This window comes from Excalfactoria chinensis, chromosome 21 (genome assembly GCF_039878825.1).
Source record: "Excalfactoria chinensis isolate bCotChi1 chromosome 21, bCotChi1.hap2, whole genome shotgun sequence".
NCBI lineage: Eukaryota > Metazoa > Chordata > Aves > Galliformes > Phasianidae > Excalfactoria > Excalfactoria chinensis.
In genome coordinates, this window is record NC_092845.1 from 5,819,112 (window position 1) to 5,844,782 (window position 25,671).

At 49.0% G+C, this 25,671-nt stretch overlaps 4 protein-coding genes across 5 annotated transcripts; 2 read left to right on the top strand and 2 right to left on the bottom strand.

Annotated features, from left to right (window-relative positions):
* Positions 1–777: 777 nt before the first annotated feature.
* Positions 778–10,214, top strand: VPS11 (VPS11 core subunit of CORVET and HOPS complexes). Its single transcript, XM_072355074.1, has 16 exons — positions 778–1,002; positions 1,360–1,508; positions 1,635–1,770; positions 2,747–2,910; positions 3,009–3,256; positions 3,589–3,790; positions 4,063–4,214; positions 5,106–5,292; positions 5,686–5,829; positions 6,304–6,492; positions 6,787–6,948; positions 7,385–7,524; positions 7,815–8,017; positions 8,532–8,703; positions 8,804–9,026; positions 9,910–10,214. The coding sequence occupies exons 1-16, from the start codon at positions 849–851 to the stop codon at positions 10,072–10,074; spliced, it is 2,790 nt and encodes a 929-aa protein (XP_072211175.1). The 5' UTR covers positions 778–848; the 3' UTR covers positions 10,075–10,214.
* A 72-nt stretch (positions 10,215–10,286) lies between these two features.
* Positions 10,287–18,711, top strand: HMBS (hydroxymethylbilane synthase). The gene is made up of 14 exons (XM_072355076.1): positions 10,287–10,366; positions 10,440–10,496; positions 11,846–11,918; positions 12,407–12,456; positions 12,572–12,627; positions 13,004–13,081; positions 13,365–13,442; positions 13,866–13,941; positions 14,609–14,722; positions 15,190–15,228; positions 16,172–16,291; positions 16,535–16,588; positions 17,035–17,121; positions 18,005–18,711. The coding sequence occupies exons 1-14, from the start codon at positions 10,343–10,345 to the stop codon at positions 18,176–18,178; spliced, it is 1,080 nt and encodes a 359-aa protein (XP_072211177.1). The 5' UTR covers positions 10,287–10,342; the 3' UTR covers positions 18,179–18,711.
* Positions 18,712–19,187: 476 nt separating this feature from the next.
* Positions 19,188–19,908, bottom strand: H2AX (H2A.X variant histone). The gene has a single exon (XM_072354950.1). It carries the CDS (start codon positions 19,670–19,672, stop codon positions 19,241–19,243), a length of 432 nt encoding a protein of 143 aa, XP_072211051.1. The 5' UTR covers positions 19,673–19,908; the 3' UTR covers positions 19,188–19,240.
* Positions 19,909–20,272: 364 nt separating this feature from the next.
* Positions 20,273–25,047, bottom strand: DPAGT1 (dolichyl-phosphate N-acetylglucosaminephosphotransferase 1). 2 transcript variants are annotated; one of them, XM_072355070.1, is made up of 9 exons: positions 24,764–25,047; positions 24,568–24,688; positions 24,273–24,486; positions 23,583–23,729; positions 23,361–23,445; positions 22,917–23,105; positions 22,201–22,288; positions 21,691–21,846; positions 20,273–20,788 (listed from the first exon to the last, which is right to left on the bottom strand). In XM_072355070.1, the coding sequence occupies exons 1-9, from the start codon at positions 24,916–24,918 to the stop codon at positions 20,723–20,725; spliced, it is 1,221 nt and encodes a 406-aa protein (XP_072211171.1). In that variant the 5' UTR covers positions 24,919–25,047; the 3' UTR covers positions 20,273–20,722. The 2 variants fall into 2 exon arrangements, with proteins under 2 accessions (XP_072211171.1, XP_072211172.1); XM_072355071.1 differs by lacking the exon at positions 23,583–23,729.
* Positions 25,048–25,671: the final 624 nt, after the last annotated feature.

Here is a 25,671-nt window from a genome sequence, read left to right on the forward strand (position 1 = left end):
CGCCCGCCTCCACCAACCGCGCGTCACTGCGCGCGTCACGAGGGCGGGGCGTCGCCACGGCAACCGCGGGCGGGGCAAGGGGCGGGGAGTGGGCGGGGCAGGAGGGCGGGGCGGGAGGCGTGGCGTGGGGCGGGGCTCAATGTTCAGGGCGGTTGCCGCGCCGCGCGGTGCCGCAGCTCCATCCGGGGCAGCGCGCCCTCTGGCGGCCGCTGGGTGCAGATCTCCGCTCAGCGCGTGGTACGGGCGGGCTGCGGGGGGTTTGTCCCGGCTGAGAGGCAGGATTGCCGTCGGTACGTGGAGCTGCGGGCTCCGTACAGGTAACGTCTGACAGGAAAGCAGCGATGGCTGGGGCAGCTGACACGTGCCGTTATTCATAAAGCTTTTATTGCTATTTGTTTAATGTTGCCGTTTTGGTGTCAGATTTCCTGCTCCTCCCCGGGCTGTTCAGCCACTGACAGCAGCAAAGAGCGAGTTCAAGGCGCTGCCGTTGATTGCGAGCTGCTTCGGGACAGTGAATGGAAAACCGGCCAGAAACGTTCACGGCAACATGTGAAGTAAACGAAAATCCGACCCGGGCTGCAGCTGCCAACACGTGCTTCACAACGATTCAGTTTTCCGAGCGCGTTTCCAAAGCGGATCACGATACTGTGATGCTGTGATGCTGTAATACTGTGATGCTGTGATACTATGATATTATGATCACGGAACCAGCCGATCGCACGGCAGCAACACCGACCTTCCGAGGTTATGCGCATGCGCAGCGCCAGACTGCGAGTTCCGGCGTCCTTCGTCTCGTGACACGAAGGGGTTGGGGGGGGGGGTCGGTCACGTGAGGAGCTCGACCCAATATGGCTGCCTACCTGCAATGGCGCCGCTTCGTGTTCTTCGACAGAGAGCTGGTGAAGGAGCCGCCGGGGCCGGAGGGGGCCGGAGGGAAGCCCTTCGCGTTGCCTCCGGGCATCACGGTCTGTGACTCGGGCCGGGGAAGCCTCGTGTTCGGAGATATCCTGCGCGGCGGCCGCGAGAGGGATGGGGCTGGGCCGCTGGGCCTGCTCCGGGTTCGTGCTCTGGGCCCGGTGGGTCGGGCCGCGAGAGGAGATCTGCCCTCGGTGGCGTGGGCTGCGCTCCAGGCGGGCCCGGCAGCGCTCCGGCCTCAGGGATGCGGCAGCTTCCTGGGCATCTGTGCCCCTTTACAGAGCCATCATTGCCTGGTCTGGGTCTCATAAGTGACTGCAAAAGTCTGATTGCTGTAGGCTTCCCAGAGGCCAACAAGGAGCTTTTAAGGTTTTAATGTTGATGTTCTTAGGGGATGTTCTTCCATTTTCACCTTTTCCTTCATGTTCCTTAACTGTGATGCACATATGGAAGGTCGGATCTGGTTTTTGCCTCGCTCACTTCAACTCAGTGGTTTCCAGGCTTACAAGTTAAGGGTAACACACCTGTACCAGCTGAAGCAGCACAGTATCTTGGTTTCTGTTGGTGAGGATGAAGAGGGCATCAACCCGTTGGTAAGTTAAATGACAAAGGAAAAGATACTGTGATGCTGTAGTTGATTCTTAAGTAGCTTGTTTCTAACATCTCGTGGTGCTTTTTGTTTTCTTTATTTTTGATAATGTAATATTTATTGGTTTCAGGTTAAAGTATGGAATTTGGAAAAACGTGATGGTGGCAATCCTCTTTGCACACGAATTTTCCCAGCAATACCGGGCAACAAGCCCACAGTTGTGTCCTGTCTGACTGTCCACGAGAATCTGAATTTCATGGCTATTGGTAAGTGTAACCGACCTTGTCATGATTTAGGATCTGTGTTATGGTCTTTGTTCTGATATATGGAAAATAGATGTGTGACACAAAAACCAGGATAGAACACTTTCATTGTTCTTAAGCTGTTTATGCTCTCCTCACAGAGAGGTATCGTATTGTGTGTTGCTAGACACCTTAAGGAAATAAGTACATAATTTTAACTTATGCTTGTGTGTGTTTTGTAACCATTTTGATACCTCACAGAGGAGCAGATCTTCTCAGTTGATGCTTTTTGTTTCTCCAAGTCAATAAGTTCGTGATAATAATGATAGACTCAGTCTAAATTTAGTACCAGCCCAGAGAATAACATAGGCTTTTCATAAATAACTCGTGTTTTGTTTTTTTTCCCCCCGACACAGTGTAGAAACTTTTTTATTAAGCTCATAAAGCCAATCTATGTATGTTTTGTTTTAATTATGCCTTTTTAATGGTGCTTGCTTAAAGTAAGAGCAGGAATAAAGCAAGGCTACAAACTGTTTCTGTGAGTTAGTTTCTGCATTGAAATTAAGTCTTTCCATATTAGCGCTGTGACCTTCCACTTTGGAACAGTTTGCTGGATTGATGCTGTCAGCAAACTGAAAACTGCTATTTTTTGCATGCAGAATGCTTTGAATAAGTGAGATAACTAATAGTTAAAATTGGGGGGAAAAAAAAAAGCCAATGAAATGGCTGTTCTTAAAGAGAAATATGGAAAGACCTGCACAAAAATAACCTTCAAGTGAAGTTAATAATGGGGGAGAACAAGTTGTGTACTGATGAACAGTGACATCATGCATGGGGAGTGACTGATAGGTATTTAATTGAGAGCCTGCAGTAGCATAGGCACTTGATACTTAGCTGGCAAGCAAATTTTGGTCATTGACTGTGTGTGACTCAACTTACCCTGGATAATATTTCAAGTGTACCACAGAAGTGAACGGTTTTCCTCTGTCCTTTCCATAAGGTTTTGCAGATGGGAGTGTTGTGCTTACAAAGGGAGACATCACTCGAGACCGACATAGTAAGACCCAGATCCTCCATGAAGGCAGTTACCCAGTAACTGGTCTTGCTTTTCGACAGTCTGGCAAAACAACGCATCTGTTTGTGGTGACCACGGAGAACATCCAGGTGGGAAATGAAGTTGAAAAAGTGAGAATCTGACTTTTAATTGCACTGTCTTCAGAGTCCATTTGATGTAAGCCCCAAACCTTGCATTTTCTCTGCAGTCTTACCTGCTTTCTGTGAAAGACTATTCTCATCTGGAGCTGGACACTCATGGCTGTGGACTGCACTGTTCTTCTCTGAGCGACCCCTCTCAGGACCTCCAGTTCATCGTAGCAGGAAATGAGTGTGTGTACCTCTATCAGCCAGATGAACGAGGCCCCTGCTTTGCTTTTGAGGGACAGAAGCTGATTGTTCACTGGTATCGGGGGTACCTTGTCATTGTCTCCAAGGACCGAAAGACTTCTCCAAAGTATGGTTGTGTGTGTTTTGGTTTGGTTTGTTTCTGTTTTTTTTTTTAATTTTTGCAGTTTTTGGCTTTCCCTCTTTGCTAGTGTAGCATAGTCAAGCATGCTGAACATAGGGGGTTTCTTTCTGCTCCTATTAATGTCTCAGTTTAACACACTAATCACATTTGTGGATAAATACGTGGTGTTTTGCATACAGCTCCACCTAGTTTAATTGTCCAGATGCCCCTCACTTATCTTGTTCTCTCAGCATCCTTAGATTGTGTAGGTATCAAATGTATTTGGGTCATATGAACCTTATTTTCTGAGATCTAAAAAACTTTCTTCTGCTCTCCAGGTCGGAGTTTGCTGGGAGTGAGGCACAGAATTCAGACAAACAAGTTCTGAATATCTACGACTTGTGCAACAAGTTCATTGCATACAGTTCAATCTTTGATGATGTAGTAGATGTCTTAGCAGAGTGGGGTTCTTTGTATGTTCTGACCAGAGACGGGAAGATCCACGTACTGCAGGAGAAGGATGCCCAAACCAAACTTGAGGCATGTATTGTTTGTTATTATTTTGCTTTATGTCTGCAGGGGGGATTGTACTGGCTCTACAGATGAAAGAAGTGGAAGGGTTCAGGTGAATGTGTTCCAGTATAACAAGTGACCTCCATTAACACTTCAACGTAACATAACCAGTGTGCAGAGCTCTTAGTGTTTAAAAGCCTCAATGTATGTACCTGTCCAGCACCAAAATGATACAAGTTGTTCTCCAGGCAGGTTTTGGGATGTTGTATTTCCTTCATACTTATGCTAAATTTTAATAGATGCTCTTCAGGAAGAACCTATTTGAAATGGCCATTAATCTAGCCAAGAGTCACCACCTGGACAGTGATGGCTTGTCAGAGATTTTCCGGCAATATGGCGATCATCTCTATAACAAGGGGAACCATGATGGAGCCATCCAGCAATATATCCGGTACGCAGGGGTTGTTCAAAGCAAGGGCAGTGTAGTACAGAGCTACGAAGGTCTTGCTTTCCTATTTGGGCCCATAGAGCCAGAAGATGTGACTCAGAGTGAAAGTAGAGAGGAAAATATGGGTCAAATTGGGATGGAGTGGGGACAGAGTGTTGTAATAAAAGGATTATTCTCCCTTGGAATGCTGTGTGCTGTACAGGCTATTGTGTATGTGAAGGGACATCATGACATTGTAAAACATGGAAGTTCACGTGAGAATAAAAACTGCTGTCAGTGTGGAGATGTGAAGTAAGGTGGGCTGTGTGATCTGAGCACTATGGCAGTCTTCTTGGAAAACGATCATATTAATATCATCTTATGCATGTCAGGTTTTTTAATGATTAGAGCAGTGTGCTCTGAGACTTATTGAAAGCTTTAAGTGCCACATTCATGTAGAATTGAAATTTTGGAGTCCTGATACCCAGGAGATGTCAGTGCATATAGTGTTGAAAACTTGCCTCAAGTAGTGGGATAACTGTAGCTAAACTGCTGCATGTGGGTGTGAGTGTTCAGGTAAGACTGAATTGTATGACTGAAAGAAAGGAAAATTAGGCTTTTGATTCCTTTTTGGGCTTCTCCATTAACTGTGCCTGGAGTGTAGCCCATCTTCTCATGGGAGCTTTTGAAGTTACATGAACTTCCTTGTGTTACCGCTATCTTCCCAGTCTCAACCTTTATAGAGATGGTTGTTTCTCTGTGTGTTTAGATGGATGGTCTTGCATCATAACTGCTTGTTGCTTTTGTAGCTAAGTGATCCCAGGTGAGTTAGTGTCTAAAGTTCGGGGTTCTGTTCCAATTTTCTCTTGTTTTCGATTCCCTGGCTGTGTTGTGACGTGACTTTTCCTCTCCCAGAACTATAGGGAAATTGGAACCATCGTACGTTATTCGGAAATTCCTAGATGCGCAGCGCATCCACAATCTCACTGCTTATCTGCAGACACTCCATTTGCAATCTCTTGCCAATGCAGACCATACTACGCTTCTGCTAAACTGCTATACTAAACTCAAAGACAGCACCAAGTTGGAGGAGTTCATTAAGGTAATGGGAAGGTGATGACTTAAGAATTGTGCATTATTTCATGTGAGCTAAGCGGGAGTGATGGTAACAGTGTGAATTGTCTCCTGTGGGCTGTTGAGAAAGAAAAGAATGAATTTGTGCCTCAGTGCTTTTGTTTGTGCTGCTTTATTTCTAAGCTTTAGTTACGTTTTCAGTTTTGCTGGCTGTTCCAGTTTGAAGTGTGCTGGCTTTTCTTAGTGTGACTAGCTGTTAACTGAGGGGTGGATAAACCTCTGCTACCTTTTTGCATGTGATCTTTGCCTTGTTCAAGAGGTACTAAACTGTCAGTGCCCTGGCTTTCCTTCTCACACACAAATTTCTGCTTGTCCCTTGGCATAATTCCTGTAGTCCACAATCATTCTGCTTCTGTTGTAGGCTAGTGAGAGTGAGGTCCGTTTTGATGTGGAAACAGCAATCAAGGTGCTTCGTCAAGCAGGTTACTACTCCCATGCAGTGTACTTGGCTGAAAAGCATGGCCATCATGAGTGGTACCTCAAAATCCAGCTAGAAGACATTAAGGTGAGGTGTTATTGCTCTTGTGTTCTTACTTAATATTGCTTCTCTAGCCTCCTTTGCTGGTGAGAATCTTATTTTGCTGTCCTCAGCTCTTATTCCCCATGTAACTGGCTCTGGTGCAGCCACACCTTTAGTACAGCATTCGGTTTTGGGCCCCTCACTACAAAAAAGACATCAAGGCCCTGGAGTGTGCCCAGAGAAGGGCAATGAAAGCAGTGAGGGGTCTGGAGCACAGCCTTATGAGGAGTGGCTGAGGGTTGTTTAGTCTGGAGAAGAGGAAGCTCAGGGGAGACCTCGTTGCACCCTACGGTTTCCTGAAGGGAGGTTGTGGTGAGGAGGGGTTTGGCCTCTTCTCCCAGATAACAAATAGGACCTGAGGATTGGCCACAAGTTGTATCAGAGGAGATTTGGGTTAGACATAAGGAAAAACATTAGCAGAGGCTAATGTTATGTGGTACTTGCTGGCTGCCTCCACAGAACTATCAAGAGGCTTTGCACTACATTGGAAAACTGCCTTTTGATCAAGCTGAGAGTAATATGAAGCGGTATGGTAAAATCCTGATGCACCATGTCCCTAAAGAGACAACAGAACTGTTGAAGAACCTTTGCACTGATTACCGGCCGTCAGGAGACAGTGAAGGCTCTGGGATTCTGGAAGGAAAAAAGGTATGGTTTGCTTAGACTGAGATGTATTGCTTGGTAACAGTAACTTTGCAGCCAGCGCTCCTGCGTGCCTGGTATTTTAAGCATAATGAGAGGCCGCGTTTTGGTATATTTGTAGTCCTAGAGATGAGACGATCAGTTCTGGGCGGTATCTTTAGACCACTGCAGTAACTGTACCATGATGTATCTGCTGTGGGTCATTCTGGGAGTGAGCTGTACAAATTGTAGGGAAGAACGTGTCTGGCTGCAATTGGGATGGGTGGTCAAGTTTTATTTTATTCCCTGGTTATTTTGCAGGCAAATTCTGAGGAGTTCATTCCAATCTTTGCAAACAACTCCCGAGAACTGAAGGCTTTTCTGGAGCACATGACTGAGGTGCAGTCTGACTCTCCACAAGGTGTCTATGACACTCTATTGGAACTTCGCCTCCAGAATTGGGCGCACGAACTAGATAAGCAGGTTTGATCTTTGGTCTTCTATTTTGAGTTGAAGTTTTGGTGTTTGGGAGTTCTCCGTAACCTTTCCAGGTGGAGACCCTTAATACAGGACAATACATTTTTTTTTACTGGACAAATGGAATGCAGCCAAACTAGCTGGAGAATACTTCTTTCAGTGAGGCAAGCATGTTTTGTATGAATCTCCTTTAAGTACCGATTCCAGACAGTGCAGTCTCTGGGTGAATGTCTTTCTCATAAAACTGTATATCTTGCCTTAATCTTTGAAGATGCTGGCTGTTTGGATAAAAGAATTTGTCTTTATTACTTAAAAGGGGTAGAGAGCAAACATCAGAACTTTGCTCCTCTCTAGAAAAGCTGCAAATTGTTTTCAGATTTTGGTACAAAACTATCCTGTGTTTCTTTCTTCTCCCCTGCCATTCCATTCCTGTTTCCCATAGATCAAGGAGAAGCTGCACGATGAAGCACTCACTCTCCTGAAGAGTGGAAGGTTCAAAACTGTCTTTGATAAGGCTTTGGTCTTATGTCAGATGCACAATTTCAAGGATGGTGTCCTCTACCTCTATGAACAGGGCAAACTGTGAGTGTTGCTTTTCTCTCCAGTCTTGTTGCTTGCCCCATCTCAGGGATTTCTGAGCCCTAAGTGCCCCTGCCCTACAACGGTAAGGACCTCTTGAGTATCTCAGGACAGGAACCATATACAACATTGCTCAGCTGAAAATGTCCTCCTTCTAGAGCAGTACAATGATATAGAGAATGGATGGCAGACGAGTCTTGGCTTCCATGGGAACATCTGGGCATTGCGTGAGGCCCCTATAGCCTCTCAAAAGGTAGATTTTTTTCCAACTGATGTGTTGCTTTCTTGTCCAGTTTCCAACAGATCATGCACTACCACATGCAGAACGAGCAGTACAAGAAAGTGATCGAGGTGTGTGAGTTGTACGGGGACCAAGAGGCTTGTCTTTGGGAACAGGCTCTTGGCTACTTTGCACGGAAGGAGGAAGACTGCAAGGAGTATATTGCTGCAGTCCTGAAACACATAGAGAACAAGAATCTTATGCCTCCGCTTCTTGGTAATAATGACGTGTGGCCTGAAGTTGGGGAAACAAAACAAAACAAGACTAGGAATGTGGAAGAAGTATCAATGAAGCTTGAGCCCATAAATAATAATTTGCTGTAGAGGCAAAAGTGATGCCAGTGGCAGCTCCGCAATTTGGAGAAGAAAAATCTGCCATATCAGTTGTGGAGATGTCTGTGTGTTATTTCTGTCAGTGTGGAGAGGTGAAGGGTTTACTAAGGTCTCTCTGTGGACTGGTGGAGAAGTTGAGAGTTCAGTCCACTAGATTCTTGCTTTGCCCTTTTGGCCTGTGCTATTTAAATGGACTCCTAGTCATGGCTTTGGAAGCTGGGGGAGCCTCCAGAGGGCAAGCTGAAATTGAGTCTTTAAATGAGCTTTCTAGTTCAGTAGGAGTGTGGAATATTTCTGTGTGTAAGTTTCCTTTTAATGGGAAGTGGTCTATTATGTCAGAAGCAGCGTAGCTGCAATTTTCTTCACTTGCATTTTGACTAATGTTGAGTTATCCTCAGTTGTGCAGACACTGGCTCACAACTCCACAGCCACATTATCTGTGATTAAGGATTATCTTGTCAACAAGCTGCAGAAGCAGAGCTGCCAGATAGAGCAAGATGGGCAGAGAATTCAGAAATACCGAGAAGAAACTACAAGGATCCGTCAGGAGATTGAAGAGCTGAAAGCAAGGTGCAGGACTGTGAGGTCTTGTCTTATACTGGAATATTATTTTCTAACTAAAGAAAAATACACCTTTTTTTTCCCCTTCTGCTTCCTGTCACTGTTTCAGTCCCAAGATCTTTCAGAAGACCAAGTGTAGCATTTGCACCAGTGCCCTGGAGCTGCCCTCAGTCCATTTCCTGTGTGGCCATTCCTTCCACCAGCATTGCTTTGAAAGCTACTCTGAGAGCGATTCAGAATGTCCTACTTGTATGCCTGAAAATCGCAAAGTGATGGACATGATCCGAGCCCAGGAGCAGAAGAGAGATCTACACGATCAGTTTCAGCATCAGGTATGGCAATATTGCCCCCGTGGGTTTGTGCTTTAAGTTTAAACTGCTTTTGCAGACAGACGCCCCTCTCCCCCCAAGGGCTGTTCAAAGAGGATAAGGTTGAAAGTATCTTGTAAAGAGGGCTCTGCTGCCTGTAGATTCATGGAGCTAGAGCGACTGGGTACCTCAGTACAGGAAGGACGTGGAGGTGCTGGAGCAGGTCCAGAGAAGCGCAGCAGGTCTGGGAAAGGGCTTGGAGAATGTGGCCTATGCAGAGTGACTGAAGGAACTGGAACATCTGTAATGGGGAGGCTGAGGGGAGACCTTATTGCTCTCTTCAGATACCTGAAAGGTGGCTGCAGTAGAGGAAGGTTGGTCTCTTCTCACCGGAAATGGCCTCAAGTTGCTTTGGGGGAGGTTTAGTTTGGATATCAGGAAAATCCCTTTACAGAAGGGGTTGTTGAGCATTGGAATGGGCTGCCTGGGGAGGGAGGTTGAACCACCGTCCCTGGATGTGTGTAAAAGCCATTTGGATGTGTTGCTCAGGGACGTGATTTATCAGAGGGTTGTTAATTAAGGTAGGATGGGTTGAGTTGAGATCTGGTTGGACTTGATGGTCTTTAAGGACTTTTCCAACCCGTGCAATTCTATGATTCGGTGGCTGGAGAACAGAGAATCCGTGATGTTCTGCAAATACAAGCGATAAACTAGTGCAACTAAGGCGGTAGCTTTCGTGCTTACGGTAACTATCTCGGTGTCAGAGAAGCTTGCTACGTTTCCATGGCGTTTGCATGGAATAGCAAATGAGTGATTTTAGACTGCTGTAAGTGAAGGGGATGAAGGGAATGTTCTGGAGGCAGGAGCCTCTGACCAGCTCCCGTTGGCGTCGATTTGTGTCTTGCAGCTGAAGTGCTCCAACGACGGCTTTTCTGTCGTCGCCGACTACTTCGGTCGAGGCGTTTTCAATAAGCTCACCCTCATCACGGATCTGCCTTTGGGGAAGTCAGCTACGACCATCGAGGCCGGCCTCCAGAGGGAGCTGCTGCTGCCCGCTAAGCGCAATACCTGAGCCGGGCTCGGTTCTGTGCTGTCCGTGCTGTACGGGACTTTACGGGGCTGTGCGGGCTGTACGTGTTCACGGCGCTTCGCCCCCGCGTCCCCTTTTGCTCTGCAACAATAAACGGACCGAGCCGCACTCCGGATCGTGCCCAGCGCGGGGCGGGCAACAGCGCGGCCGGGCCGCGTCACGTGGGCGGCCCGACGGACGTGACGCGTTGTGGGCGGGGCCGGGCCGGGCCGGGGGGCGTCCCGGGGGGAGCCGAAGGCGGAGCGGCGCGATGGCGGAGCGGCGCCCGGCCGCGGTGAGTCGGGCTCGGCGGGGCGGGAGGGGGCGCGGCCGGCCGCGGGGCCGCTAACGGCGCGTCGTTGCTGCAGGGCGAGAACGGCGATGGCGGCGGCAGGGCGATCCGCGTGGGGACCCGCCGGAGCCAGGTAGGGGGCGGCGCGTCGGACGTGCCGGGAGCACGGGGCGGCCTCGGACGGCTCCTCGGGGCGGCGGGCGCTGCCGTTTCTCCGGGTGCCGGAAGCGTTTCTGCGAGAAAAGCTGCGAGCCCTGAGCGGGGAAACGAGCCCCGAGCTGGGACTCGGCCTGAGCCCGTTGTGCCGCTCCTGCCCGAGCTGTGCAGGGGAGCGGCGGTCCCTTGTAGGAGCGGCGGCTGGGAGAGCTCGGCCGTGACGGGTCGTTGTGGAGAGCGCGAGGGAAACTAATGAACCATCCCCTCGGAGCGGCCGTTTGTTCTCAGCAGCGCCGCTTCCATCGGCGGAGTTAACGTGGCACCTGCCATAGCGGGCATTATTCCATTGAACGCCTTACGCGGCTGTTACGGGGAGCTGAGCACAACGCGCACCCCACGCTGCAGCCCGCCCAGAGGGATGGACGTGTCCGGAGATACGGCGGGTATCTCTTGCCGTCCGGTATCTCTTGCCGTCCCGTTGCAGCGGGGTCAGAGCTGACTGGCAGCTGATAACCGTCCTTCAGCCCGCTGCGCCGCGATAAGCTCGTTGTTCTGCAGCAGGTCTAAGAAAGATTCAGTGCTTCAGACATACAGAGAAAGCACTACGCGTGGCTGTCAGAGTGCGGATCTTACGCTCACACGTGCTGCTTTTTCTCACCTGAGGCTGCAATGGCATCTGGGGAAACCGCAAGCTATGCTCATTCTGTATGTAGGCAAACCAGAGTCCTCAGAACAAAGTTAACTGCCCCAGGCTTTGTAGCTCATTACCAGAGAAGAAGCTAAAACTGCAGTTAGAGGTGCTTGTTTGACTCTTCTGCTGGCTTTTTTTCTTCACTACTTTAAGATCTGGTGCTCGCTGTTTGTGCAGATCTCAGCTGGTGCTGGTTGTTTTTGTCTTCAGAACTTCTGAGTAGCATTTTGATGCTGTCGAGGCTAAATGATTCATACTGTAGGACTTCAACAGGCAAAGCAAAATCCTACCGGCTCCTTTAAAAAACAAATAAGCAAACAACAAAAAGCACCGTTGACACAATTCATGCTGAACTCAGTACGTTGTCTTTGTTTTGGCTTATTGCTGGGGATGGGGCAGGTTGTTCTGCTGCTTAGATTAAAACAAAGTTCTCCTGTGAAATGCTCTGCTCCCGTTGCAGGCTCAAAGTGTTTGCACGCATGAGCTGTTGTGTTTGGAGCTGCTTCTCTCTAACGCTTACAATTTAGAGACTGTACTGGTGGCGCGTGCACTGCTAGCAAAGATTGACTACGTCCTCTCTAGCTGCTGTGCAGCCCGTGCTTCTTGCACAGTGCTTTGTTTTGGTGTCGTTGCAGCTGGCCCGAATTCAGACTGACAGTGTGGTTGAGATGCTCCGGGAGTTTTACCCTGACCTCAGCTTTGAGATTGGTACGTGCTGTTTTATGTCCTCCCCTCCTGTTGCTGCTCTGATGGCAGTAGGAGCCGGGCAGTTATCTTTGTGTGCAAGATGTGTGCATAGCATCAAGAGGAGGAGAGTTGTCCTCATGTTGTCTAGGAAGAGCGCTCTCAATTCCATTAGGTTGCGTGGCTGAGCAGCTGCTGCTGGTATTTTCCAATGGAGAATGATTGATTACACAAGCTCCTGTTGACTGGCACCTTTATCTGTCATGCAGATGATGTTATATTGCTTGGTTTGAGAATCTGGGCAATGTCTTTAGAGTTGGCTGGTCCCAAACCTGCCTTCCTTCTCCTTTTGTGTTGTTTGAGATGTAAAAGAAGTCTCAGTTTCACTTCCAACATGTTCTTAGAAGTGAACCGAATCTGGAGTGTTTGCACAGCGTGGCAGCGTGTGCTGTTAGGTGTGAAGGAGCTCCACCATTCAGTGTGCTCTGACATGCTTTGTGTTCTCTGAGCAGTTGCCATGTCTACAACAGGAGACAAGATCTTGGATACAGCCCTTTCTAAGGTAAAGCATTTGTTTCAGGTGGGAATTTCTTAAAACATACACAAAGAACTAATTGTATGTGATGATCTACTTGCAGACTTTCTTCAGTGATTCGTATTTCTGTATTTACTTGTAGATTGGGGAGAAGAGCCTCTTTACCAAAGAGCTGGAAAGTGCACTTGAAAGAAATGAGTAAGAGCTCAGTTTTATCACTTGTCTGTTTGTTCTAAATTATTGCTATGTGCTGTAAGCGTCATCTGGTTTCTTTCTGTTCTTTCTGAGTAAGGAATGAACGGTCTGACGGTTGTAATGTGTCTCGCACTGCTCCTGGAAGGAAGGCATTATCTCAGTTTTCTATATTAGAAAAGGTAGAGAAAAGTGAAGTGGCTCTTTAGAATTGCAGTGTAAGTCTAGTAGTGATTCTGGCTGTGGAGTTCTGAACACTCTTTCTCTTTTCTAAACTAATCTCAAGAACGAATCTGCACTTCCCTGTTGTTACCTGTAGGTCTCTGGCACTGCATCACTCAGCCTCTGTTCAGTGTTGTGATTACTGTTCTCTAATTCACAGAGTTGACCTGGTAGTTCACTCCTTGAAGGACCTGCCAACTTCTCTTCCTCCTGGCTTTACCATTGGTGCTGTTTGCAAGTAAGTATGTGCACGAAGCCTGACTGCCTGAGGGACTGCACACTTTGCATTGTGCATAATGATAGAAAATGACAGCTTAGATTTTCTTTGTTGTTTGACCTTTGATTACTCTCTGAACCAGCAGGAGAACTGGTGTTCTGTAGCCAGCAGGTTTGTTGAAAATCAGTGCTGTTAAAAAAGGAGGAGCCTTTTGGAGCGAGGGATGGTTCCTTTGGGGACCAATAGCTGTAAATAGCCTTCTGTTAAGTGATGTCTGTCATTTTGCTCTTGCCTTCTTTTGCAGAAGGGAGAACCCACTTGATGCTGTTGTCTTTCACCCCAAAAACTGTGGGAAAACGCTCAGTCTTCTTCCTGAAAAGAGGTGAGTAGGGATAAGGGAAGACAGTAAAGTGTAAAAGTGATGAACGATGTCTCAGTTTGGAGCACCTAAGCCTGCTTTTTGTGACAGTTATCTGGGTCGTTCTGCCACCAAGGACGCCTTGATGGTAAGCTGTGCTCTTTAGATCAAGTTTGACAGTTGATAGCAGCTGTATTCCAGAAGCATTCCCTCTAATTGGCTCTCCAGCAGTGGTTTGCCTGCATCTGGTTTCAGTGAGATCTTATGTTAAACCTTACCAAGTGCTTCCAGCTCTTCCAAGGAGGCTTAAATCGCTGTGTGTTCGTGGAGCTTTGTTTCCATGCTAATGGGGTTGGAGGAGCAGAAATCTTGAAACTTCTGCGATATGTTCAAGTGGAGTTGAGTACTGCTGGATTCTGGATTTCATTGGTTTAATTTTCCCAACAGTGTAATTGGAACCAGTTCACTTCGGCGAGCGGCCCAGCTCAAAAAGAAGTTTCCCCAGCTGGAATTCAGGGATATTGTATCCTTTGATGGCAAAGTGGAATCTGGACAAAGTTGCAGAAAGAATTATCGAAGCTGACACAAAGTTTAGAACCAATGTTGATTTGTACTACCTGTCCTGGCAGAACAGCTTCCTCAAAGGCTGCCTCTCGTAACCTGTTCTGTAGAGTTTTGTTCTGTTGTTTTCTCATGATCCTACAAGGAAAGGGCCCAGCTTTAATCTGCCTGAGATTCAAGGTGTGGATGCATTTCATGTCTAGGAATGTTCTGAAGGCTGCTTAGTGGAGGTCAGCTTATGTTTGTCACAGTGACAGCCAAATGCTGATTGGTCTGTGATGCCTTTAATGTGTTCTGGACTGCTAGTTTAGACGTGTGCCACTAAAGTGGTGCTGGTAAAACACATTGTTACCTCAGTGCTAGTAACGCAGTTCTTAGATCTGCAAAAATATTTGATGTCAGATACAAATGATGCACTTAAATGGTATTTTGAGTGCATACTTGTATTAATATTTCATAATAATCAGCAGAATTCTGTTCAAAGAAACAATTGTCCATATTTAGCACTTCTTTCAGAATGATACCACGGCTGATTCATGTTTGGAGGTTTTAAATGCAGTCAAGTGAATGCTAAGTGATGGTACAGCTGTTGGCATACTGTTTCTCTACTTGCTTAACCACTCGTACAGAGAGGGAATTTGAACACCCGCTTGAAGAAGCTAGATGAGAAGGAAGACTTCAGTGCTATAATCCTGGCTGCTGCAGGACTGAAGAGAATGGGCTGGGAGAACCGCATTGGTCAGGTGAGTGTCAGAGCAGAAAATCCGTCTCCTGCTTGACTTTCAGACTTGTGCATCTTCAGTGGCACAATGGGACGTGTAGCCTGCTGAATCCAATGCCATTCTAGCTTGAGGTTTTATTTGCTTCAGGAAGGGTTTGATTTTGCTTGTTTCTCTTTGTATGCAATTTTATACATTCCGTGTTGCAGGAACAGTTTGTAATGTAACCTCACAGCATGTCGTGTGTGCAGCAGAACAGCAGTGCATGTCTAAGATTTTTTCAGATTGACTAATGAATAAAATGTTTCTGTCCAGGTGAGGATTATACCTTATCCTACCTTTGGGATGGAAACACTGAGGCATGGGGGAGGGGAAGGTGGTATTTCAGTTGGGCACAAATGCAGCGTGGGAAGCATGTGTGGAATTCAGCTCTTGCTTTGTGTATTTTAATAAGTGCTACATGGCTTATCTTTGGTTTTACTTTCTTCCAGCTCCTGAGCCCTGAGGACTGTCTGTATGCTGTGGGACAGGTACGGTGCAATCTTTCTACGTTAAGCCTGACTGCAGCGTGTTGTGTCAGGCGGTGAATGGTGACAACCGAGTACTTCTGATCCAACTGTACTGCTGGGCTGGCTGTAGAAAGCCACTGCAGTGTGGTGCTGTGACACTCCCTTACATGCAGTGTCCTCACTCTGGCTGTGTGGAACTGAACCGTCTGCCTTGAGGTGTGTTGTTAGCATTCTTGTTTCTAGGCAGATTGTTCCAGCCCGTGCTGGTCATGTGGCTGAATTTACACAGTGCTGCATAATTGGTATCCAATTTGCTAAACTGAGCTGGCTCTGCGTTTCTTAGTGCAGTCATTATTGTGATGTAACGCAGTTATTTCCCAGACTGGATGAATTCCTGATTGGTGAACAGCTGTTGCTGTGTTACAGGTTGGAAACAGTGAGCAGTGGCACCTTTAAAGTTCTCCTGTGCAATACTGAAGGTAGTCACCCAGATGGAAGTAAGAAGTGAGCCAGAAATAGCGTTGTTTTTAATCATGTCCTTGTCGTGTACAAAGCTTACTCTTTTTCTTCTGGTTTTGTTTTCTGTTTGGGAACAAACTGGTTTGTGATTGCTGTCATCTTTGGACGAGGTTGCAGAATTTACTTTTATTCAGCTTGTGCTGTAGTGACAGCAGAGCAGCTGTTTGTATCTGTGTAGTCACAAGAGGGAAGGTGAGCTGAGGCAAAGATGTCAGGTGGCTGTGATCTTCAGTACTTTATAAGTAAGTTCTGAGCTTCCCTTTACAGCAGTTGCTTCATGATATCTTGGACCTAGTTGTTTCTTGAATGATTTCTGTAAAATCCCTGTACTAAAACGCTGCTCCCTCAGTGAAATACGTCCAGACTTCTGAGTTGTTTCATGGCCAGTGCTGAGCGCACACAGATGCTGAAGTTGAGGAGTTCTGTTGTTATTGTTGTCTTGCAGGGGGCTCTAGCGGTGGAGGTTCGTGCCAAAGACCAAGAAACACTGAATATGGTGTCTGCCCTGCACGATGGAGAGACTGTTCTGTGCTGCATTGCTGAGAGGGCTTTCATGAAACGTTTGGTACGTGTGTCATCCTGGCCCTTCTACTTGCAGCAGATACTGCTCTGCTCCAGCTAAGCTGTAGTGATGGCGTACTGTGGGAAGGCTGTTCCACTTTCACCTTAAAACTGCCGAGTAGGGAGAACTTGTGAACTGGGAAGTGCCTGGACAGCAATGGGGGGGCTGTGTGCAGCATTGCCTTTTCAGAGGCCTCTGCTTCGTATGTGCTGAGGAAACTCAATAGCGACGTCTTTCTGCTTTCAGGAGGGTGGCTGCAGTGTCCCTGTTGCAGTTAACAGCATGCTGAAGGATGGCCAGGTGAGGGACTTTTTGTATGTATGTATCTGGCATTATTTATGGAAAACTGTGTGTATGTTCTCTGATGTTCAGGTCAGCAGGCGTCTTTACAGCTGAGTAGGGCAGATAGGGTTATTGTCCAAAGCAGGAGAATGAGAAGCTGAGTCCTGGAAAACACCCTGATTGTCATTGATTTTTATTTTATTTTTTTCTTTTTCACCCCCCTTTTTTTAAAATGTCCTGAGATTTCAAACTCTTCCTTTTGGCTCCAGTGCGTTTATACAGCAGGTGATGAATTTAGTAGGTAAAGCTAGAAAGTATTAAGTTTCTGTCTTGGGAAGATGTCTTCCCTCACAGGTTATTGACATTACTGCTGTATCAGGCTGCCGTTCCATCTGATTGGACTGGACTGCAGCTGTTCCCTTCTAGGCTGGTTTTGTGGTATTAACCCCTTCTGCCTTTCACAGTTGTATTTGACAGGTGCAGTCTACAGTTTGGATGGATCTGAAAGCCTGAAGGAAACAATGCAGACCAGCGTTAATTATCCACAACAGGTATGCAAATCATGCTGGACTTAAAATTCAAACCTGCAGCTGAATGATAGAACTAGACCTTCTGATCTGGTTCTTCACTTTTGGGTTTGTTTTTTTCCCCTTGTTGTTTCCCAGAACAGTATTGGCAGAACTCCACAGCATGCAGCTCTAAAAGCTATTCAGACCACAGATTCTAGCTGAATGTTTTTCACTGAGCCAGCAGTGTGCTTTTGTCGACAAGGAAGGCCAGTAGGATCTTGGGATGCGTTACTAAGAGCGTGGCCAGCAGGGCAAGTGAGGTTCTCTTACCTTCTGCACTGCAGAGGCCACAGCTGGAACAGTCGAGTTCTGGGCTTCTGAACTCAGAAAAGACAGTGAACTGCTGGAGCAAGTCCAGTGGAAGGCTGCAGAGGAGACAGAGGCCTAGAGTGTTTCTGTTACGAGGAAAGACATGGAGACCTGGGGCTGTTCAGCCTGGAGAAGAAAGGCTGGGAGGGATCTTAGCAATGCTTGTTAGTACTTAAAGGATGGAAGTCAAGCACTTGAGGCCAGACTTTTTGTGGTGGCACAGAACGGTAGGAGAAGGGACAGTGGGCACAAAGCAGAGCACCGAAAGTTCCATACAGACACGAGGGAGAACTTTTCTTGGAGGGTGACGTTCAGTTTGCCCAGAGAGGTGAGGGAAAGTCTCCTTTGCTGGAGATACTTGAAACGTGCCTGGATGGCTTCCCGTTCAGTCTGCTGTGGGGAGCCTGCTGTCAGGGGAGTTAGACTGGTTGAGCTCCTGAGGTCCCTTATAGCCCCTGTGAATCTGTGTCAGTTATGAGATATCTGCTTTCATGCATTGTTTTTTCTATTGCCCACTCCTTCCCACAGCCTTACTGTAATGTGTTGGTTCTTGCAGAATGAAGATGGACCAAATGATGATGTGCAGCATGTTGGCATCACAGCCAAGAACGTCCCTGGTCAGGCCCAGGAAGCCGCAGAGAACCTTGGCATTGAACTAGCTGATTTACTTCTGAGCAAGGGGGCTAAGCACATCCTTTGTGTGGCAAGGCAGCTGAATGATGCCTGCTAAGCGTCTAGTGAGATCAGCAAGATTGCTGCAGCTCTTGCTCCAGACCTCACAGCTTCTCTACCAGCTGCTGGAGGAAGGGTTTTTGTTTTTAACACTTGCACCAGCCTTGTCTGACATTTGGGCATAAAATACTTGAAGTAACCTAACTAAATTGGTTATGCTTATCAAAGTTATTGAGTTGTCAAATCTCTGCGAAACGTGTTTAAACATTTTTGTTGTGAGGAAAGATGTAGTAGCAATTGTTCTGTTGCGGTTAGTAACAAAGCACCAACGAGAGGTTACAGTCAGGCTGAACAGTGGCAGTACTGAAGTGCTGTGCTGGCAATACAGAAGTGTTTTCTGTAGTCACTAAACTTGTGAAATTGTGGATTATTTGGCCCTGTTATCTTCAGAAATGCTGAAGGAGATTAGCATTAGGCTCCCCGTGCATTCCTCATGGATAATTTACCACAGATGTTATGTTTATTGTGAGTTTTGACTATGGAGTTACTTTTGATTTATTAAATGCAACTGTTACTTGTTCACAGTTAACTACTAGGTAGTGGGTCAGCCAGCTCCTCCCGCATAATGTAGTATGAGGACAGGCATCGATAGACAATAACTGTCAGCCTTTGAGCTGAAGCGTAAGGAATTTGCCTTTCCCTGTAGCTCATGGTTGGACTGTCTTGTTGCACTACCACGTTGCAGAGCCTTACAGAAACATCGAGATAACCTCTGGCTGGGTTGCAGTTGTGGAGCTGAAGCACGGTTTATTGGTGTGCGATGGCTGCTGTTCGCAGTCCCGTTACGAGCACCCAGCGGCGAGTCCGCAGCAGAGCGTCGCTTTGTGACGGAGCTGCGGCAGCCCCGCCGGCCGCGCGTTCCCCGCCTGCTGGTGGCGCGGCTCCCGCTCGTCGGCCTCGCTCCGCCCCGCTCCCTGCGCCGGGACGCGGCCGCGACCCCCGCCTCTCCCGCCCCGCGGATCGCAGCTCTCTCGGTGAGCGATGGAGCGGCCCTGAAAAGGGCCTTTGTGTGCTGGGGGGGGGGGGGGGGGGGGAAAGGGGAGCGCCCGGCCTCTCGGGCCTAGTATTCCTGCGACTGCTGCCCGCCGCCCTTCTTGCCGGCCTTGGCCGGGCTGGCGGCGCCGCCGGCCGTCTTCTTGGGCAGCAGCACGGCCTGGATGTTGGGCAGCACGCCGCCCTGCGCGATGGTGACGCCGCCCAGCAGCTTGTTGAGCTCCTCGTCGTTGCGCACGGCCAGCTGCAGGTGGCGCGGGATGATGCGCGTCTTCTTGTTGTCGCGCGCCGCGTTTCCCGCCAGCTCCAGGATCTCGGCCGTCAGGTACTCCAGCACGGCCGCCAGGTACACGGGCGCGCCGGCGCCCACCCGCTCCGCGTAATGCCCGCGCCGCAGCAGCCGGTGCACGCGCCCGACCGGGAACTGCAGCCCGGCCCGGGAAGAACGGGACTTGGCCTTCGCTCGGGCCTTACCGCCACTCTTGCCGCGGCCGGACATGGCGCCTCGCAGCGGACCGAACGCGGAACGGGGATCGGCGGAGCTCCGCGGCGGGACGAAGGGAAGGCGCCTCCGCCCCGTGCCTTTATAACCTCCCTCGAGGTAGGGCCGCGCTGATTGGACGGCGCCGCAGCGCCTCGCTATTGGCGCTCCGCTTTTTGCTGATTGGCCGCCTTCGCGCTCACCTCCAATCTATTGGCGGCGGCGGCTGACCAATCAGAAGACAAGGCGCCAAATTCGTACCACGCGACAGCCGTTGGCGCGCGCTGCCGGGCGGTGGGGGTGGGGCGGTCACGTGTCGGCAGGGGGCGGGGCTGCAGGGACGCAGCCGGGGCTGAATCCGTCCGGCGGCGCGGAACGGCGAGTCCAGCGGGATCAGAACGAGAACCACGAACCGCGATTGAAGCGGTTTTTACCGATGCGTTGTTACGGAGGGATGCTGCGATCTGCGCCCCGCCAGGCCCAGCAGCGACCCGATGTGAAGGAACAGAAATGTTGAAGATGCTCAAGAAAAAAAACCGGGGAATGTGCTGCAGAATTGGCGGCGTCGGGAGCAGAGCAGAACTGTCACAGTGCACAGCGACGCTTCCAAGGCAGAAGTGAAGATAAGAAGCGATCTGGAGTTTATTCTCAGGATGCTCAGTGTGGGTACGACACAACACGTCATTCTGCACCCCTGCATTCACCAACCAGCCAACAGGGCACCCAGCTCACCTGCAAACAGCCCCAGAATCCGCACTTCTTGTTTCTCCTCTCAAGGAGCAGCAGCACATTTCTCACATTTAATTTCCCAAGAGCTCTGTGTAAAGATTCGTGTCGCTTGTTTCCTATCTGGAAGGTGTCCCAGCAGCACGGATATCCGAGCAGTGCTGGCTGTCAGCAGAGCCGGACTGAGGCTCTTTGTCCACAAGAAGAGAACTGCGGTTCTAGGCCGGCCTGCAGCAGTTCCCTGCGTTCTGAAAGGTGGCTTCAAGTTTTCAGAGGATCAAAATGAAGATTAATGGAATCTTTTACTAACGCTCACTGGAAGGTTCCGCTCCTGGAGTCCCGTCAGACATCATAAAATAAGCGCACCAGCTGGTACCGGACTGAAAATGCAACCATGCTGCCCAGGACCTGGGGTTAAAAACAGACAAATAAAACATCGCAGTAATAACCAACCTGAAGCTGAAACCTCACAACATCAGACAGTTCACTGGCTTGCGGGTTCTTCCTTTACAGGTTGATCTGATGTGCTCTAAAACATGGCCTGTTCTATGCAGCACTGTGACCTGAGTCAAGATCAAGCTGTATGCACTTCTATTCCCTCCTGCCCGAGATGTGCTTGGCCCAAGCCCCACTCTCTGTTGGAAGTCTTCTGTTGGAATGGGAATTCAAGTGCTTTTTCCTAAGGAGAAAGCCTTACCTTTGAACCGACACTGAAGAAGGAATTGTAGGCAATTAAGCTATGTCTTTTCTGAAACAAAATGTCTACCAGGTAAGAGGTTATGCGTTGAATAGAAGTAGCAGCACTATTTGCAAGGTATGTTCTCGCATTCTAAGTTGCTTCAAAATGTTCCCACACTAGCTCAAACTCCAGCTCCCACTGAACTGCATGCCGCACTTATGTGAGGGCAGCAGCTGGAGATAAGAGCAGTACTACTGCTATTTGGTATGACTGAAACACAGAACTGCAATAAAAGGCTGTACTGTGTTAGAGTGACAAGGCAAGAACACAGTGCTGGTTTTCCAACTGTTCTTCTAGCATCCAGGCACTCTTGCTTCGAGGAGCTTCTCAAGCTAACCTAGGGACTTCAATTTAATAGCTCTTAGTTAAGGAAGCCGGGGACTGAAAGGAAGGACAGCTTCTTCCTGGAGCTGTGTGAACCTCAGACTCTCAAGTTGCACAACTTTAATTGCATCTTGCGTAAAGAGTGTGACGCTTCCCATCCCCCTTTCCCCTAGATATTCCTGAGACAAATCTGGGTCTACTTCTATCACAGAATACGTTTCTTTGCTAGCAGGAACATTTGTCTGACCTGAATCAGCAGCAACAGGAGAGTGAGATTTCGTTCGTGGGTGGGTCCAATCAGCTTTATAACAAAGTTAATAAGCGTCATATTATTGCACTCGGAGTATTCACCATCTTCATCCATCCCACTCTTCACATCTACGATGTGCAAGATCTTTACTACCTGGGGAAAAAAATATCGCATGCCATTTGCCATTTCATCAGGTACGTTTGGTGTTTCCTGCTAGATCCATTTTGTTGTACCATTCCAGTAGTTTGGCTTGGGCTCTTACAAAAGAAACAGGATAGGCTTGTGATGGTCTTGGGACAACTGCTGCAAGCGGTTCTTTTAGAAGAGTAATTATTAAGATGTAGTTAACGTAGTGACTGCAAGAGGCAGCGACTGAGCTACGTATAATGTGCTCTTCTCGATTTGAGCCAGGAAAGAACCACTGAACCCAGAGGTTCTGCCTTCCCTCCTGTCCTGCTGCTCCTGCCTCAAAACATGCCTAGTTTTTGCATGTTTTCCTGCTATTACCTTCAGAATGTATGTTCCCAGGGTTGAGAGGCTCTTAGTTTTGAATTTGGAGTAGCTCATCTCCAACTTCCCTGTTGTAGTATTGAGCCTAAAAGGAATGATAAAGTCTTAGTCAGGACAGAGCAAAGAGACAGTGATCCCTACATAAATAGATTTGTATCTCAAGCCAAGTTGCTGAGAAAGAAATAAGCTGGTGAAAAAAGTAATAATATTCTGATATTGTATAGGAGCAGCTGCTCATACCTTGGTCCCTCAGATTGGGCAGTCAATAAAAGATTCCTCTCCTCTTCTACCTAACATGCATAAAGCTGCAAGGTTAGAAGAACTGAATATATCTAGACATAATTAAAATCAGTGATAAAACAGTGATGCAGAATGCTTGCTACTGTAAGATCTTAGCAAATCCTAACACAACAGCAGTAAGAACGGCCTGTATCCGCTTATCGCAGTCTTGTAGCTGAGAATAATCATACTCTTAACAGTGTTAAAGAGTATTCTTTTCTAGTACGTTTATTTGAGAAACTTGTGCTGATAGACTCAACCATAAATAGCATGGCTGGCCAACTTTTAACCATCCAACCTACTTCGATTATATTAAATTAGATTAAAAAATTAGGTATTAAAAAGAGCACCAACCAACGTGTTATTGTTTCTCAGCTGGCAGTGGAGACAAAGGGCATAAACTAGTAGCATTACAGGTCTCTCAGGTACATTACCTTGGCAGTCGGTGGCGGGGACAAGGAATAATGTGGAAGAGTTGAGGCAATGAGTAGAGGAAGTTAAGCACTTGTGGGATGAAAAAAAGGAGCATTGTTTTGCTGAAGTGGCCCAGGATCCCCACCACAGCAAAGGTCATGCCAGCAAAGTAACAGAAGGTGTCCCCAACAAACACTTGGGATGGGTACCTGCAATCCACAAGGCAAAAGAGAAAAGGTCTATCATAATCAGTGCTGCCGATAGAATGACTTCATGACCACCCGAAGACATTTCCTAATGGCAAGGTTGGTGCATGAAAGATGCCAGTGGATTGCTGCTTTGCATTCTTAGTTCTAGCAGGAAGCTTGTCTATACCCCAGTATACTGCTTACATGTTGATGTTTTTGTTTGCAACGGGAAAAAGAATATGCTTCCAAAGGAATGCTGCATGCCCATCCTCTTACCAGTTGTGGTAAAACAGCCCCAGCGTTGTAAAAAAAAACGGAATCATAATGTAGAGAGAGAAAATGTGATCGTCCTGATAATCCCCTACAGGAGAAAAAAAAGAGAATTAAAAAAAACAGAGGTTCTGATGAGACAGGACTGGGTTACTTTGAACTATGCCAACTACTGAGATCTAGGTTGCTAGTGCCCTTTGCTTTTTGCACTCCCAAGCATTACCTTACCGTTTAACTCTACAAGGTTGAATACGATAATGGAAGCAGCAATCACCAGAGACTGCCCTGCTTCAATCCCATTAATTCCAGCGAGAATGTTGATGGCATTAGTACAAAACACTGCTAGCATGCCCATGTACACATAGTAGAGGATACCTGCAGGTCAGAATGAGGCAAGTACTTTAGCATTCATTTTTGAAACAGGCTCTGGTCCAATTTATTGAAATTGTAGTTTCCTGTTTTGCAGGACAATTCATGACAGTGTCTCAGTAAGCCACTCATTTCAACATGTACCAGCAAACAGTCCCTCCTCCTGTAAATGTTATCATACGTACATGTGTGCAGCACAGCGACTGCAGCACATGTGCAACATGGCAGCAAACTGCTGCGTTTTGTTTCTGAGATGTGGTGATGCTGCTGTTGGCATCTGAGGGCCTTTGGCACTCTCATACTGCCAGAAACCTGGAAGAAGTTCTGGCACTTATCTATGCTTAGTTACACATAGATGCTGGACGTCTCGGCGGATATCTGGATGGCTAATCGTGCCAGTATGGTGTTTAGTTGATGATGTTCCCTCTCACTGAATAATGAACAAACCTTCCACAGGTTCCTTCTGCAGCACAGAGACTGACACACAGCACGTCTTAAAGACGTGCTCCTTAATTCACTGCTAATGACTATCGGTCCGTCAGCGCTTACCCAAGTCCAAGTGCATGCCTAGGAACACCCGGAACGGCTTAGGCACCACAATGGTGGTGTTCCCAAAGTTGGTGAAGTAGACCATAAGCAGCGGGAGGGATGCCATGGTGGGGAGAAGGAGTTTGTGGCGCCAGCGCAGGTTCAAAACATCGTCCGCAAAGCCCAGGAAGATCATGCAGCAGATGGCAAGGAGCGAGCCGATGAGCTGCACAAACTGCGGGGCAGAAACGGCTCCGGTCACTCACGGCCCTTCCCCGCTAACGCGGCTGCGCTGCGGGCACGAGGAGAGCCCTACCTCGTCGTGAGGGAAGGCCGCGCAGCGCTCCTCCACGAAGCAGCGCAGGAAGGGCACGGGGATGAAGCAGAAGAGGATGATGAGGAACACGGCCCCGCTGATCATGCCCTGCGCCTCGGGGCTGAAAGGAAGGGGAGGCCAGCGGTCAGCTCGCACGTCGCGGGCCGGGCCGGGCCCGGCGGGCACCGCTACTCACATGGGCCGCCGGGAGGCTTTGTTGAGGTCCTCGCCGTAGAGGCGCGCCGCCAAGAAATGGTCTCTGAAGGCCGGGATCAGCGTGAGCGTGGCCGCGAAGCCCAGCAGCGACGCCCCGACGTTGACGAGGAGGGGCGCGGCGGGGCAGCCCGCCATGGCCGCGGTGGGCGCAGGCCCCGACGGGCACGGAGCGTCTCTGGGCGTCGGCCGGATGCCGGAGCGGGACGGACCGGATGCGCGCGCGCCTTTTCCGTCCGGTCCGGGAGCGGAGCGCCATCTTTGGTCCTGGCAGCGGGCTGCCGCTCTTCCCGTTCCGCCGTCGCGCACATCGCTTCCTGCTTCCCGCTTCCTGCTTCCTGCTTCCTGCCCGCGGTCGGCGGCTGAGCCGCCATGGCGCTACGCGGCCCGGCCGGTCCCTCCGGAGCGACACAGCGGCTCTGGCGCCGCGAGCGGCTGCTGCAGCACCGAGGGCGGCCGTGCGGAGCCCCGCGGCTCGAGGCGCTGCGAACAGCAGCTCCCCGGCACGGCTCCCCGGCACGGCCGGCCCTGCGGGGGTTCGGGGGCGGCGCTGAAACGAGCCGTGCGGGTGGGCTGCGCTGGGCGGGAGGCAGCCGCGCAGATCGCGGGGGGAGCCGGGGCTGCTGGCGGCGTCCGCTGCTCGCCTGGCCAGGGCCGGTAACGGCGGCTCAGGAAGCGCCCTCGAACTCCGCACCTTCCTGTGGGAGCGGGCGGCCGAGTGGGGAAAAAGTGGTGGGGAGAAAATAAATCAATGATAAATCCACGTGGGTTTGTGTCTGCGTGAGGATCCGCGGGAAAAACAAGTGGGGAGAAAATCAATGAATGTAAAATCCACGTTAGTTTGGGGCTTCTTGAGACAGAAAACCCGTACCAGGTGTGCGGCCGTGTGTG